Source organism: Physcomitrium patens, chromosome 22 (assembly GCF_059467195.1).
Source record: "Physcomitrium patens ecotype Gransden chromosome 22, ASM5946719v1, whole genome shotgun sequence".
NCBI classification, from domain to species: Eukaryota; Viridiplantae; Streptophyta; class Bryopsida; order Funariales; family Funariaceae; genus Physcomitrium; species Physcomitrium patens.
The window spans coordinates 5724504-5746784 of record NC_143431.1 but is presented as its reverse complement, the minus strand read 5'-3'; the positions used below and the strand labels follow the sequence as shown (position 1 = coordinate 5746784).

At 32.8% G+C, this 22281-nt stretch overlaps 2 protein-coding genes across 3 annotated transcripts; both read right to left on the bottom strand.

Moving 5' to 3' along the window:
• Nucleotides 1-12510: 12510 nt before the first annotated feature.
• LOC141044773 (uncharacterized) lies at nt 12511-17629 on the bottom strand. 2 transcript variants are annotated; one of them, XR_016500020.1, is made up of 2 exons: nt 16757-17629; nt 12511-16365 (listed from the first exon to the last, which is right to left on the bottom strand). XR_016500020.1 is itself a non-coding variant. In XM_073530277.2 (2 exons), the coding sequence occupies exons 1-2, from the start codon at nt 16878-16880 to the stop codon at nt 15979-15981; spliced, it is 384 nt and encodes a 127-aa protein (XP_073386378.1). In that variant the 5' UTR covers nt 16881-17623; the 3' UTR covers nt 12511-15978. The 2 variants fall into 2 exon arrangements, 1 of the variants encoding a protein (XP_073386378.1); XM_073530277.2 differs by having other exon boundaries at nt 12511-16238; nt 16757-17623.
• A 363-nt stretch (nt 17630-17992) lies between these two features.
• On the bottom strand, nt 17993-20710 carry LOC112275049 (uncharacterized). The gene is made up of 2 exons (XM_024504996.3): nt 20650-20710; nt 17993-19726 (listed from the first exon to the last, which is right to left on the bottom strand). The coding sequence occupies exon 2, from the start codon at nt 19720-19722 to the stop codon at nt 18382-18384; it is 1341 nt and encodes a 446-aa protein (XP_024360764.1). The 5' UTR covers nt 19723-19726; nt 20650-20710; the 3' UTR covers nt 17993-18381.
• Nucleotides 20711-22281: the final 1571 nt, after the last annotated feature.

Genomic DNA, 22281 nt, shown 5'->3' with positions numbered 1-22281 from the left:
ATTTTATTCTTAAAGTAAAAAATAGAAATTCTACTAAAAGAAAAAAAATATCCTCCGAAGATACCAAAGAAAAGATTATAGCATCAAAAGTGTTCTTAAATTGCAGTATCATATCTATCTTATTACAAACGGCTCAAACTATGAAGACAATTTCATCTACAATATGAAAAAAATTATATTTGAGCTTCTTCAAGTATTTATTAAATATTTGAAGAGCATTTATAGATTCTTTAAGTATGATCAAATGTAATATATTCAAGTTTTCTCATATAAAAAGAAAGATACAATATGTACTATGTATATATTATTTGCCACGTTTTGCAATAGAACTAAAAGTTGTGTTTACTGAGAGTCAAAGTTTTTAAGAACTTTTTATCCAAAATCGACCAAGAGATTTTAGAATTGACTATACTAAGAATGATTTTCAGCTGTGATGATAAGACAATACTATCACAAGCATCTGCTGAAAGTGAGAAGTGTGATATGACTCTTTCTAAGTATGATGCCATTTACATGGTTGTTTTAATGACAAATATTTTTTGGCTTAAAAATGCTACTATTGAAACAAGTAGTATAGCAAAAAATTAACATAAAAAACTACGCATTGTTATAGGTATTCTGACTTTTATCATATATAAAATAATCTCAATTTTTCTAAAAATAAAAAATATTATATGTATAAAAACTTAAATAGTAAAAAAAGTGGCTAAAATAAGGAAATAATTCAAGAAATAGAAATTGAAGTATACTTATTGTTGTAAATTCAATCATAGTATCAATAATTTTTTATTTTATATCAAAGTAAGAAAACTTAGTTTAGATAAAAAAAAAAAGTATTAGAAGCTAAGATTGCAAATTTAGAAAAGAAATTTAATAGTATAGCTTTATTAGGCCAAGCCAACAAATTTCATGTGATTGTTTGAGCTAGAGTAAGTTTTTTATTCCAAATATTTATATATTTAATCATTTAGGATAAATGGTAGTTGTAGTTGCTCTACATACCTATGTAAATGCCAAAAATATGGCACTTATAAGTAATTAGGTACTAAAAAGCTTACATAGCTAATATAATAGTCATATAAATTTTAATACTCAAGCTCATTTGTAGTTATTATTTAATTGGACAGATGTTGGTTTTGCAATAAGGCTTCTTATTTCAACCTTAATACAAGATAGAGGGACTATTGTTGGAAATATAATATAGAATTTGACTTATAAAGTACTACAAATGCATATTTTTTTAATATTGATCTATTGGCTTTAGATTTTAAGCTAAGAAGAATTTTCAATCTAATTCATAAGAAATTACAAGCTAAGATACCAATGCCATCTTTAAACGTGGCATAAGTAATAATTGAATCTTCAATACATTAGAATTTAACTAAGTTTCAAAAAAAAACTTCCATTTGACACCATTGCATCATTTGATGAAGGTGCTTTACAATAAATGAACTTAAGTCTTTTATTTGACGCATCATTTGCTATAAGAGTAGCAATTTTTTTAGATGTTGTGGCTAGATCTACTTAAAAACATTGAAACTTTTAATCAAAAGAGTTGTGGTTGGTATATAATAACATTCTTCTTATTAGCTATATCAATGATAATGTTACTTATGTTACACTTTTATAAGATATAATAGATGTGTTGCTTAAGTAGTCATGATCAGTAAGCAACTTGCTCAAGAATTAGGTCTTAGTATTATAAACCTTGAGTCTTATCTTTTTATCATTGTTACTTTAATAGAAGGCAAAAAATAAACTACTTCCTAAACTAGATAACTATTGCAATCAATTTTTTGTATTCAATCTAAATCACTTTATTCACACTTACTTCTAAAAAGTGTAATGATTAAGATTATTAATAATAATATTTTAATTGCCTTGCAAGGACTTTATGTTCTTGATTTTGGTATAGATAATTGGACTAATGAATATAGATTAAACTAAGAAAGGTTTACTAGTATCATGAAAAAGAAAATATTCTTGTGGCATTTGTAACAAATGCTATGATTATATTGGCAAAGACTTTATTTAATTATAATATATTAGCATCAAACTTACTTTATGATAAGTTATATTAAAAGAGACATTGGTATTTATATTTAATTTTATAGAATAAAATAATTTACTATCTTTAGAGATTTCTATAAGACATTACAAAGATTTATTTCTTTTATAAAAAATATATATTGAATTATTTTAGAAATGCTAAAAGATCATCACTTTATTAAAGTCTTTGGAAGTATCAAATTATTTATTATCATTATTCTTTGTTCGCTCCATTTTATGGCATCTACCAAATAAATGCATTATTCTTATAGAATTCTTTGTATACATTTGTATTAATTTGGTAGTAGTATAAGAGGTTGCATTTAAGATTAGACAATACATTTATATGAATAAAAAATTATTTCCAATTAATTAATCTAATATCACCTTTAAATATTATCAATTCTATATTTTAAAGAGTTTCTCTATTTTGCAATTTATATTTATTTTAGAAAAATCTCTTAAGATGTCACTTTTATTTGTGATAAGGATTTGAAGAAATTGTTCTATATTAATTTACTTATTGCCAAATAGCTTTTTCAAGGTTATTTACATACTGAATGAATTCAAAATTTGGATGATCTCTAATCTAGTTTATTTACACATTTAATGCAGCTAATACAATGGTGGTTCACACATCAAACTAAATTTCTTAGATAAAATTTTAAAAATGTACCTCTAGTAGATGATATCCACACAAAGATTTTAGAGGCTCAGCAATATATTCACCAACTCTTTGATTCTTCAACCTTTGAGGATGATGCTGCTTTAGGCTCTTATATCCGTTAACTCCATTGAATTTGAACCAACTTGATTTTGTTCTAAATGCTCATTATAGAGCTTTTTAAAGTCAAATGAACTAATAGATATACGATTTATAATATTTTAAATAATTATTATATATATTTTTAATTGTATGTAAGATTAATGAGCTTTATCCTGTCTTGATCAATAAAGTAGAATTACCTTATAGTAAAATTCTACATTTGTGACATATCTGATCTCATTTGCATTTTGAACACATAGACTTTACATGGTTTAGAATGCTAAGTTTTAGATTTATAAAGAGTCTAATACAGATGAGAATGAGTATGCTATAGATTTTTTAACTAGTACCACAATATTTTATGATCTCATAGAAGATCAACATTGCTTTCTTTTAGGCTAAGCTATGGACCTCAATACTTAATTGTGAATTTTTAGCATTTGGCTTCCTATTCAACAACATTATATTGGTCATTTGTTTATTTTGAGATCAGAGAACAATGGTTAGAAAATAGTAGAGCCTAAATTTATTAAGATTGGAGAATTGATGTTACTTTTTTACTCATAATAACATGCAATAAAAGAACTATTAGCTCAATATAATTTTTTTATTTTGGCTAAAGACTTTAGGAAAGCAAATATATAAAAGATGCTTTCATAAGTATTTTTATAAGGAATTCTATTTACTATTGATATCTCCAATTCATACACAAATTTGTAGTAATAAAGCCCTTCATTTGGCTACAAATAAAGATATTACACATATAAAAGTTATTCTTTTATAAATTAGAAATTGAAGATTGTGCCTATATATAATGGTGATATATTTATGAAGAAAGAGATTGTAGAGTCTGATGATTGATCATTAGAAGCAAGGTCACATCTTATTAGTGCCAAAGCACACAGAGGAGAAGCTTATATTTTCTTGTATTACACTTATTTTTCTTTTAATATTAAAAACTTTCAAGGCTATAGAAGCAAATAAATTTATATTCAATTAAAAGATGATCATCCAATATTTTAACAACCTTACAAACTTAGTACTTTAAAAAATGTTGGGACCCACACTTATTATCAAGAATTATTGACTTTAGACTTAATTAAGCTTTCTAATGGAAATTTTTCTTATACTATAATTATACCTTTTAGCATCCTATTGCATTTACTTTTGACCATAAAGACTACCTACAAATATCTTATATATTCTTTACTTTTGATCTTATTTATATGATTAATAGTTTACATTAATCATTAATCATCAACCTTTGAAGTAGCTTATAGAATTAGAAAAATTTACTATTAAACTTCCTATATGGGCTTTGTTGCTTGAAGAGTATAATTTTGAGGTTGTGCATTAGACATACATTATCAATTTGGATGTGAAAAAACTTCTTTCTAATCTAAGTTCTTCAAAAGAGGACTTGCTTAAACCTAAAATGCTTGTAGATTGCAAAAAAGAAGTAATTCTTAAATAGCATGTAGCAACATACTTCACTCTCATATAAGGCACTACAATTGTATTGTTTGATCAATGCTTAAATGGCAAATTTGATAAGATCCAAGTTATTAGAGATGTATAGATAGATCTTATGATCTTAGATAAGCTTCAATAAGAGATATTTTATTTAGCTATCCTTCTCATACAGTAAGATAGAATTAATTATCAAATATCAAAGTTTTGTTGGAAGAATAATTTATTATTATGTATGAAGTTTGATGGAACTAGATACATACTTATAAAAGCAAATCAAAGAAAGTTCTTACTATAATAAGAATATAAATATCTTAGATATTTTGTAGTATAAAAGATACATTCTGTATTGTGCAACTTATATTGGTACATTAATATACATTACCAAGTTGCTACATATGTTTTTTGATGTGAAGTAAATGATTAAGTCAAATTAAATTTCAACACTTTATTATCTCAATTAAGGTCTTTATTGATCATAGATAAGGACTACCATTAGTTTTGTAGATTTTATTGAGTAGCTTTTTGTGACTCCTTATAGAGCTAATAACATATTGGTGATGGATGAATATTTTAGCTAATAAATTGAATTAATGGTTTTGCTACAAAACTCCTAAGAATTGACAACTATGGCTTGATAGTATAATGGCATATTTTGAAACACTTGTTAAAGTCTTAATAGACTAAAAAAATATTTTTAAAAAACTTTGATACTTTTTATACTTAAGCTTTGATAGATTATTGCACTACCTCTAAAAATCATCCTAAAAAAATAGCTTGGCTGAATTAGTTGTTTTAACCATATAAGGTGATTTACAAAAGTATGAATTGTTCTACAATAACTATTGTGATTGAAATTTGATATTACTGTGGATTATATTAAATTATTTCTATAATAAATAATCATTCTTAGTAACTTATAATTCTTGCCAACTATTGTAAAGACATGAGCAAGTTTTATAAAGCTTAATACATAAAAAATTAGCTTTAATTATGGATTTAAATAAATTTAGGATATATGCTTAATATCTATATAATTAAGCAAAGCTTTTTGAGAAGGTCAGGTCCATGGCTACAAAAAACTTACTTATTGCTCAATATTGTGATACTTTCAAATATGCTTGCATTTATAGCAAAACTAATTAATCTCAATTACAGGGATTTTTCAAGAAAGATTATATATATTTGCACAAGCAATACCTATAATACTTAATGTTAAGCTAAGATGGACACTTCTTTATGTGAAGAATGAAATTCCTATTAGTATTTTGTTACTTAAAAGCAAGGTGTCAAGGACATGAATTTCAAAGAAAGAGAATCCTCAATACACTCTTGTGTCACTGAAGAGAACTAGAAAGTCATTCCAAAGATAATGTAATATTAACTAGAATGGCTATTGCCAAAAACAAGAAGACTAGAAAGTCTTGAAATAAGACTAAGGATTAGAATGGCATTAATAAGAGTGAAAAAGGCTTCACTCTTGCCTCCATATATACTCTTAACTAGGAGCTACATGGCGATATCCTATATGACCTCCAAAACATATTGACTTTGCTAGCCACATGTCTTAACTTGTAAGGTAAGTTATCTATGTATGCGCCACATGGTTAGCTTGTTCTATAAGCTACTATATAGAGTTAACTTATTCCACAAGCTACCAACATGTGGTTAACTTATTAGCCAAGTTTCCAACCTACAAACACATCTACAGTCAAAACCGCATCTATGAAGCTTTTAAGAAGCTTCACTAAAAGACTTTATGAAATTAATCTATATTAACCTACTTCTACCTAATCATATAGATAGTTATTGAGGTAAATGTATATGTCCATGAAACAAGGATGGATAAGAATATTAAGAGCATATAAAAAAAATTCTTTATCATCTTCTTATTGATAATTTAGTACATCTTAAATTAATAGTTGTATCAATTAGGTTCATTTATTTTATATTTGATAAGAAGAATTGGACTATTGTTTTGATATTTTATAACTAGTATTTATGTTAATTGCACATGGTGTACTTGACACCATCTCTTAATATTCTTCTTTCAAAAGATTTGACTTATCTTTGTTGTAAGAAGTCTTCTAACTATTTTGTATTTATTGACAAGAGTTGAAGATTCATGCTTTTATGTTTGCAACATAATTTGATTGTCTAGCTTCTACAACATCCGCTTGATTATATAGAATTTTGTAGCAACATCATTGTAGCATTTATCTTCAATTATTATGTGTATTGTTGTCTTGGCTAATTAATTTGACTTTTAATTAGCTAAGTAAGAGAAGGAAGGAAATAAAGAAAGACGAGGCATTTGAAAGTACATTGATTGTGCATTCTTATTTGGTTTTAATTGCATACATGATGATATTTTTTTATACTCAATTTATTTTGTATGACTAACTTTATTTATAAAATAATTATCATGAGATATAAAAATAGGTATCAAATTACATTAAATTGATTAAATCTATATTAGTTTAATGGATTTTTATCCATTTGGTATTGTATGTTACTTGATCTTGTTAGTATCAACTTAAGTTTAAGAATTAAGGTAAAAATGATTCTTTACCTTGACATTCTTGTCAAATCAACTTTTATAAGTATTTTTGAAAGAAAAAGCTTATAGTTGTAAGATTTTGCTTGGCTATGGTGATTTAGCCTTTGAGTAAAGTTTAAAATTTTTTTCCACATATTTGCACCTTTAGGTTCTCTCTTTGTGGTATAAAAGATAGCTTGATCAAGTTGTATTTAGATTTTTTTCATCTTTTTATATGAGTGTATTAATTGTACATTCTTATTTTTTTTTATTGCATATTTAGTAATATTTCTTTGCACTTGATCATTTGTGTGTGACAATCTTTATTTACTCAACAAGAAACAAAAAGAAGAGATTTTTAAAAAGCTCAAACCTAAGCCAAATGACTTTTTTTAATTATTCTTAAATAATTTTTGCATAAATTTAATCAAATACAAGACTAAGCAAATAATTTTATAGAATTAGAAAATTAGAAAAAAATATGTATTGGAGTAATTTGAAATTTAGTTACTTCAAATAACTTGAAAAGATATAGTTCTCCTTGCAAAATTAAATGATCACAAGAACACATACTTCATGTATCACTGCACCAATTAAAATATATGGTTGAATATTATCAAATAATTCTTTTAATACTAATTTACAAATATGTTTCTTTGGAGATGATTAAAGAGATTATAAAATACACTCCATGTTAATAATATATATATATATATATATATATACAAAAAAAATACTTTAGTACAATGCTCAAGTTTGATATAATATTTTGCTATATCTATTTAAGACATTAATTAAACTTAAATGGTGGTCTGCATTAACAATTCATTGACTTTCAATACTAAAATTGTTAGCCTAGTATTTAAAGGCAAATTTGATATAGGCATTGACAACAAGAAAGATGTATTATAATTCGCTTATAAATGTGTCAATGTAAAACATAGCATTTTCAATTTTTCAATTTATCTTACAAATTTAAATGAAAATAAATGAAAACAGAGGTAAAATCACCGTCATTAATAATTGTGTGAATAACAAAAAGAAAGTTGCATCATTGGCAATGAGCCATTTGAGGGCAAATAAGCATGAAGTGATATATATGTGAAATTTTCATTTTGGACAAATCTATTGGATACAATACATGCAACAATATGGTAATATAAAGCTACTGCATCTTAAAAGGAATGTGCACTGTAAAAAATCAAGTGAATTTCTAGTTGCTTGTGAATTGTGGGGTTGACTCTTGGTAGAAGTAAATATTTATCAATTTTGTCCTTGGCCGCAGTCAGAAACGGCACAGATAGTTAATAGAGTGAGGCAAAAGCTGACAGGTCGTGGGTTCAACTTGAGTCAGAGGCAATGAAATATATATATATATATATATATATATGTGTGTGTGTGTGTGTGCATGCATGTATATGCATAAAATACTAAACAATGATTGTGACGTAAAGCTTTAGATCATTGAATATTAAGAAGTAGAGAGTAGTTAAGACAAGAATGACCTTTGATGACAGATTCTGTTCAATAAAATGGATAGGACTCAGAAAGCATTGTTTGCACAAAATAGGCTTCCACTCAAAAACCAAAACCCAACTGGCTAAAAATAACAATGACAATTGTTAGTACTATTTTTTTAGTTAATTTGGATTCATTGTGAGTTCTAACAAAACAACCACAGTAAAATGCTTCAGTTAATGATATATTTCTTATGATCACAAGAGTGTACTTTAGATGTTGAGGGTTGAGTAACATAATGCATTCAAACACAATTACAGTTGTTTGTCATGTTGAATTGACTGCAAATAGGTCTTGGAGCGTGTATTTTTATTTTCCCCCCAAAAAAAATGCTTAACTTCACACATTCTTCCCGAGCACAATTAGTAAATAACTTTATCATATGTAAATGAATGAAAATATGAATGTAATTATTACATGTTGTTGTCCAAAAGTTTTTTTAAGAAAAGTTAAAAAAGTGAAGATTAATAAAATGGTTTGCACATTGCTTTGAACCAGATATACATGTAAAGTTCAAACACAGTCAGCTTTTTTGTCAATACATTTAAAATAAATAAAACCACTTAATAAGTATCTAACCATAAATTTTAGTGACATACATTTTATTCTATTTTCTTAAATTCCCCAAAAAAGGTTGTTGCATGATTGCAAAGGATTATCTCCATCTTCTAAATCTAAGTATCAAACACACTACTTCATGTCAACTCTATATAAGATTTGATCGTTGAAGAAGTATGGAATTAAAACCTTTTTAGAGTGTACTCACATTCCCTCTCCGAATAAAATAAGGAAACCATTTCTTTGCACTTATTGGGAATCTTGAAACTTTCCTAAAACTTCCAAGCTAAAAGCAACCATGTCAACAACTAGAAAAGAGAAAACAAAAAAGGGTCATAGATCTTTTCAACATATAAGTCCACAAGGATGGTGCCATTGTTGTTTACCACCGCCAACAAAAACAAAGCATCGGAATTTTCTCAATAGATTTGCCGATTGCACCGCACCCATTCGCTTTTAGGGTATTGACCCCCCCCCCCGAATGTGCCGTGTTCACTTTTTCCAAATATGAGATACTTTCCTCTTTTATATTTATATTTTTGGGGATGTTTTTTGGGTGGATTTCCCCGGAGATCCCAATCCCTTGGTAAGGAACTATTTCATGGTTTAAAAATGGGGTCGGGTATTGCTTTTGAGCTGTAGAGAGATTTCCTCCCCTGTTTCCAGCTGCAAAAGCGCCTTTTAAAGCAGATTGTGGGTGTTCGCTTTTTTAGGGTTTCTCATAATACTGCCCATGCCGTCGAAGTCCCACCCCACCCACCACCCCAAAGACCCTAAATGACCCTCTATCTCTCCATGCTTGGTCCAAATCCAACCCCGCCTGGAGTGGTCGTCAGGGCACCAAGTCCTCGTTCACACCGCGATCACGGAAGAAAGAAAGAATAAGCGAGGGCGGATGAATGAAACAGAAACGAATGTTCTCAAGTAGGAGGATGAGAGAATGAGAATGGAAGCCGATACTTCCAGATCCTTCCTTTCCCTTGCCTTTCCTTCCCTTCCAATCCAATCCATTCTCCATTCTATTCTATTCTATTCTCTTCCATTCCATTCCATTCCGTTGGGTCCTGTCATTCCAAGAAAGCACCTCTTCTATGGGGATCTCGTTCCCAGTGTACGTTCCCACTGGGGATCCCATAGTGGAGTAGGGGCGGGGGTGAGGAAGTGTGAGTGAGTGAGTCTGTCTGAGTGAGTCTGAGTCCGTCCCTCATGTGTTATTATTATTAAGCCAATGGGGTCTCGCTCATCACGACGCTTTCTGGCCCTGTGCCCAAGGGAATCAATCCCCTCCCCCCCCCCCCACCCCCAAATTCTTCCTTCCTTTTGCCTTTTAGGCGTTGAGTTCGTGACGAACATAGGAACTTTGTCTGTGGTAGGAACTACTTTTTCCATCCAAACTTTAAAGTTATTCTCTTGTTAAGGAAGGAACTGGTTCTTCGTCCTGGTACATTCAAAAAGTTAGTAAAACATGCCTATTTGTGTGTATGTGTTTGAATGACAATGATACCAATATTTCAGTTATTTTGTTTTATTATATTTTATAATATTTTATATTTTTTTTGAGGATGCTTGTGATATTTCTGAGGACAACCTTCTGGATTTATCTGATATTGTGAGCAGAATGTGTTCGACATATTATTTTAGTATGTGCCATTGAATAGAAAACATTATCAATAAATTTGGATTATTAAACCAGAGGGTCCGTAGCATTGTTCTAGAGTATCTTATAATAATATATCCGTTTAAAAAGAATATATGTTCAGTATTTCACAAAACATGTATTTTAAAATTACTATAACTTGTGAATGTTAGCTGGGTATGTTGACATATTAATAAACATAGATACATGTTTTATAACAAGTTGAGCTGATAAAGATATAAAATATCATGTTTTTTATTTTCTTTTATACTAGGTACAACATATATTAGATGCAATCTTGTGACATAGATTTTTTAATAAAACATACCACTTATCCTTTTTTTAAAAAAAAATAAAAAAATCCTAAATAAAATAAAGATCTTCATTAAACATAATAGTAGCTAGAAAATTTAACTTAAAAGGTATCATCATCTGTTGTAATTGTAATTTTAAGTAATTAATTTAATTTATTTTTGAGAGCTGCTAAAATGTTGGTATTTGGTGCAATACTTAATTAAATAATAGTCTTCCTATTATATATATATATATATATATATATATATAAAGAATCATTTAAAGATGTTTATTTATAATCTAGACTTCTCTCTTTCTCTCCCTCAAAATATAAAATATGTATATTGAATAAAAAAATGTACTGAAGTGAAATTTAAAATAAAACTTGTATTAGATAAATCTAATGGAATTCTTGAAAATCTTTACATGAATTTATATATCTCTTTATTTAGCCTTTTTCTTGATATGAAAATTTGATATGAGATGATTGTAAATTTGTTTTTGAAGAATAGTATGGGGTAGTCTTTACAACTTGTTCTGACTATAAATAATTCATGGAAGAAGACTGTAATAATTCCAAATCAATTCTCTTGATGATGAATAAAAGACAAAGTCTTATACAAATTATACTATAAACAAAATTTTATTTTTTTCCAATTAACATTAATAATTAAAAAAGAAATTGGAAAATTACTTAGCATATATATACACTTTTTGAAATAAAATTAATTTTTTAATAGGTGTGTATGAAATAAATATAATAGTAAAAAGAATCGGTAGAAAAAATATATATTTCAATGATAATGCCTTGTAAAACTTTAAAAAAAAGTCATTATGCACTCTTTATAATTTCAATCTAATGAATGTTTTAGTCAAAGTCATTCTAAATCATAACAATCAAGAAAAAATTAACAAACTTCTTCAAAATAATTATATACAAAATCTAATTGAGAAGATTTTAAATTTATATCTTAAACATTATATATTATTTTTATTTTTTATAATAATATTATTAGTAAAATATTATTTTAAGTACATATATTAATAAGTTAAGTAAAGAACGTGTTTGTCAAATATATTGTATTTTTAATAGGTCATTTTTGTAGAATACAAAAATATATACATACATACATACATATATACATATATATAATATATATATGTATGTATATAGTATGTATGTATATATATATATATATATATATATAAAATAAATTCATCATCTTTACCAAATCAATTGAAATAGGTAATGAGTGAAGAGACTATCTAGTATGTATATATATATATATATATATATAGTTTATTGACTTCTTATGGTATCTGTGATTTCTAAATATATTATGTTTTTTTAAGGATATAATGAATGGAATAAATGAAAGTCACAATGGTAAATGAGTGAAGTAGGTTAATAATTTCAATTCAAAAGAACATCTTGTAAAACTACTTTAGAAGAATCATTTAAATGTCTCATTGTTAGAAAATTAATTATAATTGAAACTGTGTATAAATGTACTTGATCCTATGCCATGTATAAATGTCATTTAGAATAGAGAAGGTTTTTGATTATAAATAATTTGAATCATCAGAAAATTAATTTTCAACGTGAAGATTTAACGGTTTTGTGAACATTCACAAATCGGTTTAATAAAAATTTGAAGTTAGTATAAATTATTGATAAGATATATTGTAAATAGAGTGTAAATGTAGTTCTTATTTATATTAAAAGGATTATAATCGATGATAATTATGATTATACATATATATAGCACAAGGTAAAATCTTATAGGCAGTGCATGCAAGAAGATATGTTTTTTATGATATAAGTCAAATATATTTGTGACAAAAAAATAAAATAAAAATAAAATAAAAATGCCAGAGGTTTTAGAAAAAAATTAAGACACACATTTATGTGAAATACTTGAATTCAATGTCATGAACAATATAAACTACAAATTTATAAGAAGGCCTTACTAACACTAACATTATTGTTTTGTGAAATTTTTGTAAAATCGTTTAGAAAGTAAGAAGATATTAGAAGTATCATGAAGTTTATATTTGTAGAGTTTTAAGAACAAAAATCCATGCCTAGTAAGTATATTGTTTTAGATTTTAGGCTCCAATAAATAAAATACATAAGTATATGCAGATTTTAACATATCACTAACTAGAAACAACAAGAGTTCAAGTGAATTTTGATACACATTATAAAATCTGGAGATTGGTTAAATAGTTTGGAAATTAGAATTAAATGTATGAAGGTTTTGTATACTTGTAAAAAATACATATATATAAGAAATAATAATGTCATATCTAAATATTGATTTCTTTTTATAAAAATAGTTATGTAATATTTTTTATTTTTTATTTTTTATAAAAAATATCTTTGAAATGGAAATTAATGATATAAACTTAGATAAAATATTGAATAAGATCTAAAAACACAAGGTTAAACAATAATATAGAATTTAAGAATATTTTGACTATTAAATTTTAAAAAATATTCATATAAAGATAAAAATTGAAGTTTTATGCTAAAATACCAATTTAAAAACTTAGGTTTTAAAAATAATAAAGTTTAATATTAAAGATTTTAAAATCTCTATTTTAACTTTGTATGCTATTAGAACCAATAGAATAGAGAAGAAATATCTTATAGATATACTTTTATTAAGAAATGATGCTTGTAATTATACAACTATAATTATTTATGCATTTTGATTACATAATCATGTGCAATAACCTTAACAAGGTACAAAATTTTAAGATTTGTTTTTGCAAAGAAAAATTAGATATAAAATGATTAATCTTTGCCAACATTTTGAGTTTTTTAATTAAAAAACTTTAAAAAACGGTTGAAAAAAGTCCTAAAAAACTTCAAAAAACCAATAAATGTATATTTATAAGAATGTATAGTATTTATGGTATAAAGAAGACTTTGAATGATTTTTTAAAAAATTATGAACTGATATGTTTAGAGTGAAGAGATATATGTACAGATTCAAGTTTACAAATAATTACATGTTGCATTAGATTGATATTACTTACTTAGAAGTGATTTTCCATGATAATTATTTTGTAAAAGTTTTAGCAAAATGGTATTCAATATTTAGTTTATTTTTTAGTGAATATGTAAGCCAAATTCATGCACCTTATTTTTTGAAAATAAATTAAGTTCTTTCATGTAAGATAATCAACAAAACTGCTAAAATTATATGAAGAAGGTAAATTATTCACGTTTGGAGCTTACAGTGAATCATTTGGAATGTGAAACAACAATAAAAAGAAAAAAAGGAAAAAATGAAAACCAATGAACATGACATTCACGTTACATCATTTTTACATTAATACAGAAGCAAAATATATGTAAGACCGAAAAAACTACAACAGAAAAAGGAACTATTCAAGACAAAAAGGAATTAAAAGTTAAGCTGAACAAAGCCCATAATTCAAACGAAAGTTGGATGTTAGGGGAAAAAGAAACAAACAGAGAGAGAGAGAGAGAGAAACCATCTACCCGGTTGAGAAAAACAAGCAACAGATGCATTACCAGCATGACTACTTCACTTCCCTGTAGGGAGGGGGGGGGGAGGTGAAGTGAGGGGGAGAGATGGCAACAATGGTAGACAAAGCAGCAGGACTGACTGGCAAGAAGAAGAAAAGGGTGCAGCACGCATGCAAAAGGCAGAGCTGGGACCTCACATTCCCAACCCTAAAAGTGGCAAATTGGGGTTCTACCTGACAGCCAGCATGATGCCAAGCACAGCCTTTGAGCATGGCTGAATGCAATGCAAGCAAGTCAGCAGAAGAGCAGGAGCAGCAGTACTTGCTGACAGATCCATGGACCACTCCTGCGCCGGAACCACTACAAAGATGGTGCTAATAATACCTCTACACGTAGATCTAGATTGCCAGAGGATGTGGGGCATCGGTTCTCCTCCGCCTGGCCTTCCTGCTGCGTGCCTGCCCGCCCCTGCCCCTGCGAGTCTTTACCTTGATAAACTCAAGCGCCGCGGTTGCAGAGACGCATGGAAAGAGAGAACGATCTTAGCCCTGCTGCACCCTTTGACGGTGAGGTACTCGAGTGACTTGGGTATTCTTAATCCCCTCCCTGCACCTTTCCAGCTCGGAGGGAGGGAAAATGGTATTCAGTTTTTAGAATTGGGGCTGGCTGGTCAATTGGATGCTCTTGACTCGATGCAGTCCATTGTGCTTCTTCATCTTTCTTCTTCTTCTGCTGCTGCTGCTGCTGCTTCTTCCTCCTCCACTACTGCTGCTTGTACTACTACAGTGATGGAAGTGTGGGTGAAGACTGGTTGCGGTTGAACCAGTGGCCTGTTGTCCTCTACTAGGGAGGAGCTTTGCCAAAAGACAAAAGAGTGGGCATAAATAATGAATAGAAAAGCAGTGAACTTTTTACGTCTACTAGGGACTTTCAGGAAACTCTGCCAGTCGACAGAATTGCTGCATCCATGGAAAAAGTCCCATACCGACGTTCGGATGGCTCTGTAAGAGTGGGGAGGAGAGAGAGGGGTCACAGTTTCTCACTGTGCTTGTGTATTGATCTGACAGAACTTGCATCTAACTCTCTGAAGGAAGTTACGGTTTGTGGCTTTCTGCTAGGTAGTGGTATGAGACTGAGGAGACTGGAGGATGGTGATCTGGCCGGAAGCTTGAATTCCCTAGTTGACAAGGATCACAAATGCTGCCTACGAGGAAGAAGATGACGGTCGGCTTGGAATTTATGTGATCCGGATGATGATGTACTGCTGGTGCAAAACTTATTTCATGGGATTTTACTTGGGAGATAAGTCATCCCCAAAACTAGCCACGACGTGCTCCGTGAAGTGGATGCTATGGACACGTTCTAAAAACTTAGTCATGGGCAAGTTTGGGCCCGCACAATGCAAAATTACCTCATATAACTAAAGTATTTTTATTCGTCGTGTGCACCATCGTGCTACAGATAATCAACCCAGTCGAAGCAGATTCCGAACTAAAGAAAGTATTCTTAGGGGAAAGATTCATCAGACTGGCCGTCATCTACCATCTTCCATCTACCAGTCTACTCCCAACCTGAGCAAGATGTGTAGAATAGCCTCCATGTGAGCATGATCGAAAGGTTATATTTGGATTTGTGACCACCGTGTATTAAGAAAAACTGGCCATAATTCTAGTGCTTCTGGATGGTTTCCAGAGAAGGAAGCATGCGGCTGAATGCTGTACAGTCTGCACAATTTCCGAGCTAGCTACCACCTCAAATTGGTACAGTTCTAGAATAGCGAGATTACCTGAATAAACTGCTGCACGACTGGTTGCCTCTGCTGTGCTCCAGAGAGTGCGACAACATCTAGAATCTCGAACTTGGGTACTCTGCAAGTGTTTGACTGCAATTCCGTAGTTTCCATGCCCTGCATCACCTCGATCATCCCCCAACTGGCTGTAAGCATTTCGTGCTTCAATGCTCAAGGTCATAATCATGGCTGGTGACCCCAGGAAGGTGGCATATTCTTCACAACATGGCTTCGTGTAGATGCCCTTCACACGCAACCAGGGATTTGAGCAGCCAACTCACTCAGGATCTATTTTGGAAACTTTCAAAACAGCGCTGGCTAAACAACAGTTCTAACGTACTTTACCCCCCTCTCTAAAAAGCTCGATGGTACGCAACATGGACAAAATTCAACTGGGACTGAATCATTCAAACGCACAGGGAAACACAATACAATCTAACAACACGGCTTGTGATTTTGAAGCTGAGGGTGATGTGGAGGGAACTCATTGCAGAATGTGGGGCAGAATGTGGGGCCGAAGTAGACATTTGACAAGTTTGACAGTTTCCATGCGTAAATGTGTGGAGTCAAGCTCAGAGTGAAATGGTTTTTTTTAAGTAATCTAAATTCAAGAAACAAGTAAAAGAACATCCCACCATGAACTGGTTTCAGAATAAGTCGTATTCCCTCCTTAACATGAGGTTTCTCATGTATCGGTCTCCACACCTCCATTTCCGATGACAGCGCATGACTCATGTCCTCTGCAAAATGTACGTACATTCCTCTCTGAGCAACAGTGGGAGCATTACTAATATCACAGGAACAGAGTATCCGTTGAAGTATCTCAACAACGATGTCTCTGATGGCTCACGAACACTCGTTCTGAGGGACCAGGTTACCTTAACCGCATGTGTCTGGTACAGGTTTTCCTCAGATGATCTGCAAATCTATGATAGGAAAGTAATCTAGTGAAGGCACGCTTAGATTGATTCGTGAATGTTGAGTACTAGAGTGCGAAGGCGAAAACTGACGCCACTTTACAGGAACGGTATTCAGAACTATTGAGACTTAGTTTTATCCATCCCTAGTTGATTAGTTTAACTGGACCACAAGAATGAACTGTACAAAAGTTAAAATCTGCAAGGTAGTAGTGTATTTCATGTGGGATGTTCTTTTACTTGTTTCTTCAAGTAATCTAAATTCGTAATTTTTCTAGAGATAATCAACTTTTATAATTTTGTGACAGCCGGTTCGCGTCTGAAATACAAGATTGGACAGTATCATCGTACTTCTTCGCGTCATCTACCTGCAGTGCGCTTTTGAGCTAGATATGATAATGGGATTTACATAGAGAGGAAGGAACACGTTTGTCCAGCCAGGGTGTGATGGTCACTGAAATGAGCAACAATGGTCTCCATCGTTCACACAATGAATGTAGTGTCAGGGCGTTCCCTCTCGGAGTGGACACAGGCCTGGAACTCTGAGCAAACGTGCTCCAGCATGTGGACCTCGAAAAGGTATGCGATCAAAAAGACTTGCAGCGAGGATTTTCAAGGAGAGAATGTAATGCGGAATAATTCCACGTTCTATTCCTCTGAAACATGTGATATTAGTTCGTGTGTATGATCCGATGAGTTGGCCAATATGTTATGAAATGCTCTCGCACTAATTTTGTTGAGCAACCCAACAAAGAACATTCTGACGCTGGAAGTGAGAACACATGAAAAGAATGCTCCTACAGATAGACTTAAGAGCAGCTCACCATAAGCAATGGCTCTACTGAGTAGCTTCATGTGAACGTCCCTACTTCAAAGTGCTTGAAGGCTCAGTTTCCGACAGAGCACCAACCAGTGTCAATGACGAGATGCAACACTCAGAAGTACAGCTTCAAGTAGCCAAAAACATCTGTAATCTTGACTTGGAAATTGCATGTGAACAAAATTGCGAAGTACGTCATGGGAAACGTAACTCGTCCTCCTGACCTGGAAAATTTATTTTTTCTTTCTAAAGACATGAAAGTCCGTCGGCAATGTGTCAACACCACGCTTTTATCTGTCTAACTAAACGCAAGAGTGCACTACATCACGAAACTACGCTACGGTACAAACGAAGAACTTTGCTGAAGTTCAATTCGTATCGACGAATCAACAACTACAACCTCCATCTTTGCCGCCTTTGGCATGTACAGCACCAACGTCATTACAATGATGGAGAGATTTCGAAAGAGAAATTGATGGATCGAACTCACCTTGAGTTATTCGCAGGCTCTCAAGACGAATGCTCACAATTGCACGTTTTCTCCATTCTCAATGTCTTGCTTGCTTCCATTCTCGAAGCTGTGTACCTCACCATTGTCAATTAAATGCTTCTTTGTATCCTCAGAATTGGGCTTTTTCTCGTCAATCCCGGCGTTCACTTGCGTCCCTTCATCCTTAACCTCGGAATGTTTCACCCCATCCTCGGCATTCAATTGTTTCCCTTCATCCTCAAACTTGGAATCCTTCTGTTCCACATCGACATTGGATTGTTTCTCTTCACTACTGATCTCCGAGTGTTCATCCTCGTCCACAGTCTTAGCAAACGTCTTTTCTTCATCACCCTTGAAAGGATTTTCTTCTTCCTCTACCTTGGAGTACGTCTGCTCCTCGTCTACCTTGGAAGGCTTATCGTCCTCTTCTACCTTGGAATCATCTATCTCGGAGTGTTTCTCCTCCTCATCCACTATGGAAGGCTTCTCTGCCTCTTCTACCTTGGATTCATCTATCTTGGAATGCATCTCCTCTTCATCTACCTTGGAGTGTTTCTCTTCGTCCCCAACTTTGGAGTTCTTCTCTTCATCGTCGGTATGACGACTTTCTACATCCACAGTATTGGAATGCGTTTCTCCATGCACAGGAACATGCTTCTCTTCATCCTCAGTTTTTGAATGTTCCTCTTCAGTTCCAGTGGGTTGTATATCTAAATCCTCAACCTTGGAAAGATCCTCTTCGATATCAGCTACGAGCTTGTCCGCATCCCCGTCGTTGGGCTTCACATTATCCTCGCCGTTGGAATGTGGGATCTCCTTGGTATTGGTGATAACCTCTGTCTCATTGTCCAAATGGTCCGATCCTCTAACTGGATTCTCAACCACATCCACCGTCTTGGGTGGCACTGTCTCGCTATGTCCGGTTGGGTTCTCTTCCAGGACAGCCACAGACTGAGCGTCTTCATTCGGAGGACTTCGAGAGTCTACCTGGGATTTTGCTTCATCACCTGTGACCTTCTCAGGGTTTGATGGTGTCACAGCATTCGGCACCGGAGGACTGCTCAACACTGCTTCCAAAACCTTAGAGTCTACGGCTTTCATTTCAATCCCGGACTCGTGGTTGCCAAGGTGAGAGGATTCATCATCCCCTTTAACCACGCCATTTCTTACCACATCTTCACCCAAAACTGCTTCCACAGTCTTTGCATCTCCTTCTTTCGATTTCTCAGCTTTCGTTCCCCTCAACGCCGAAATCATCTTGCTCAGTAAACCTAAGCCAGCCAACGCAGCCACCCCCACAACTAATCCTTGCCGAGTACTGAGCTTCCGTTTCCTCCCAGCCCCCACTCTACGATCAGAGTCTGCGCCTTCCATTTTGCTTCAACCACAAATGCAAGAATATTCCAACAGGATAAGTTATAAGCAGACCTTTCAAGGAAGCTAAGCCCAGGGCCAAGCCATAGCATTCTGAAGAAGTTGGAAGTCGTTACAATTGGACACTCCAGTAAACATCGATGGCAGAGTTCATCTATTAAATTTTTTGCTCGCCGATTTATATAAACAAATACATAGAGAAAAAGAAAAAAGAAGAGAATGTGCACCACGTCTTCATACAAATTCCAAGAGCCACTTTGTTTTGGACTACTGTTTTATTTCTTGTATAACATATACACAGCAAAACTATCTTTCATTCCTTCTTGGCTTAAAAAAAAAAGAAAAAGAAAAAGAAAAAAGGCGGTCAAGTTTCGAGTCGGAAGGAGCTTTAGAAGTATTGTGCGGACTGCGGGTGATAGAACCAGTATATAATGGAAATGTCAATATTTCTGACGTGCTAAAACTCTAAAATTCAACTGTTCAGCACCTTGTGAGAGATAATAGTTTCCGCTCCACTTTGTCGTATAATCTTAAACCCCTAGCCATTGTTACCCATTTCAGAAGATCTACGAGGAAGTCAAGATAACAGCGAAACTCCCCCGCGACTCCAGGCTACTCTTCGCACACACTTCCAGCTTACACGAGAGGAGGAAACCAAGACAGAGTGTGCACGTATGGGAGAACCCTCTTAGCAGAACAAGTATACTGAGAAAGACCTCTATACACAGAAAACAAACATAGAGACAAACAAGCAAACAAAACAAAACAAAACAAAGAAAACCACGTGAAAATCAGGATTCAGCACTAGGCAAACTTTTTTCTACATTTCATAGAGGTTCATCCCCAACAAGCCCATTCTACAGAATGCAACACACAAATACCAGCCATGATCACCCAAACCGGCACAAAATTCTTTGCAAAATGTACCTGATAGAGCCGGGTTCGCGAACGCAAGCGTCGTGCACCGAAACTCAACGCAACTGGACTCACCCGAAGACTCTACCTCCTCTCAAGCCATACTCCGTGGTGGGTACGCAGTATGGCAACACAACTCAGAGGACGAATCTCACGGCAGTTGATCACAGTCGTTGGACAAAAATCTCCGCGTCCACCACCACCACCTGTGGTCTGCATCTCATGCTGCTGCTGCCCGACCCCAACAGCCGAAATTCCAACATCCTGTCGCCAGACGAAGGGTGAAAATCCCCAACCACCGTTAAAAACTTTTTCTGGGCACTCTTTGACTGGCCGTCATGGAGCAGTTTTTCTGAGACGATCGATCGGCCTTACGATCTTACCCGCAACGCAACTGGGCACGGTAACAAAAACAGAGTTTTGCTTGCTCAGTATCACGACGCAGATTGCAGCCAGTGTTTGACCATGAACACAAATCCACTCACTCTCCCTTCCCAAAATTAGCTCCCCCCCATTTCATGAACACACAAAAAGCGAAACCATTCCATTGTGAACTGTATCTTCTTCTGCATCGAGATATGATATCTAAGATTATATCGTCTGGCTCTGTGTGCTCGATCCCCTCATCCACAGAATGGCTGCTCACCCCTCATAGGGCCCTGCTCTGCCTCCCTCCTCGTCAAATTGCATTGATGGCTTTTGCAAACTGATTAGGTGGGTGCTTGGCAAAAAGCAAAATAAAATAAAATAAAAATAAAATAAAATGAAATTCAGTATCAACTTGTGTCAATGCTTGACCCTTTCTTTGCAAAAGCTTGACCGACATCACTCACGCTCATGGAAGTGGATCTATTGCTGGAAGTTTTAGGGTGCTCGGGTGAGCGCGACGGGCACGCGGACATTGTTCGGCGCATCGAACCTCCATTTTATTCTTCTTCCCCTCTTTTGCTGTTATTAAGATCTTTTTCGTGAAAAGGGCCAGATTTAGTGTTGTAAAGCCTTTGCGGTAATCCTGGAGATGATTTCACCTGCACTCACGAGAAGCATGAGTTTTTTTTTTTTTCTTTATTTTTTTTTTTTCCTTATTTCTTTATCTTCAGTTTTTTTATCCATTTTTTGCCCTTCTTCATCATCATCAGCTGCAAACATCACTTTTCCAAAACTGTTCTCTTTCTCAATCCTAATAACATATATTCATATAATAATTCAATATAGTTCAAAAAATTGTTGTCTGTATTGGTTGAGTATGAGAAGAGGATTTTTATCTCTGCTTGTTGCTCTCTAGCTTGAGGATAGTGGATGGGAGACATTATTCTTTCTTACATAATTATCTTTTTTTCATTTTAAATGATGGATATATATTAAAGAGACTCTTCAGTATGACAAGTGTGGCTCTCAATGCTGTTGTAGTCATGGATCAAAACTTCCATAGTAGCATTGGTTTTGATTTTTTTTTTCATGTATTTTTCTTAGTTAATCATATTTTATTGTTTTGAGATATTGTGTTTTTTTATTAATCCACTCATCTTCTTTGAGCACTAATTCAATCAATCACATTGAAAATTTTGGACTTTTTTAAATCTTTTGTTTCAATAAACATCTATTACAAACATTTATTATACTTTGTATTTGGTTGGAGACTTA

Excerpts from the sequence above, each read along its gene's own strand:
- LOC112275049 (XM_024504996.3), bottom strand. The coding sequence starts at position 19,722 with ATGGAAGGCGCAGACTCTGATCGTAGAGTGGGGGCTGGGAGGAAACGG.
- LOC141044773 (XM_073530277.2), bottom strand. The coding sequence starts at position 16,880 with ATGTACGTACATTTTGCAGAGGACATGAGTCATGCGCTGTCATCGGAA. Across the intron at positions 16,239-16,756 it reads TATTCTGAAACCAGTTCATG|GGCATGGAAACTACGGAATT; the intron begins GTGGGATGTTCT and ends GAGGTGATGCAG.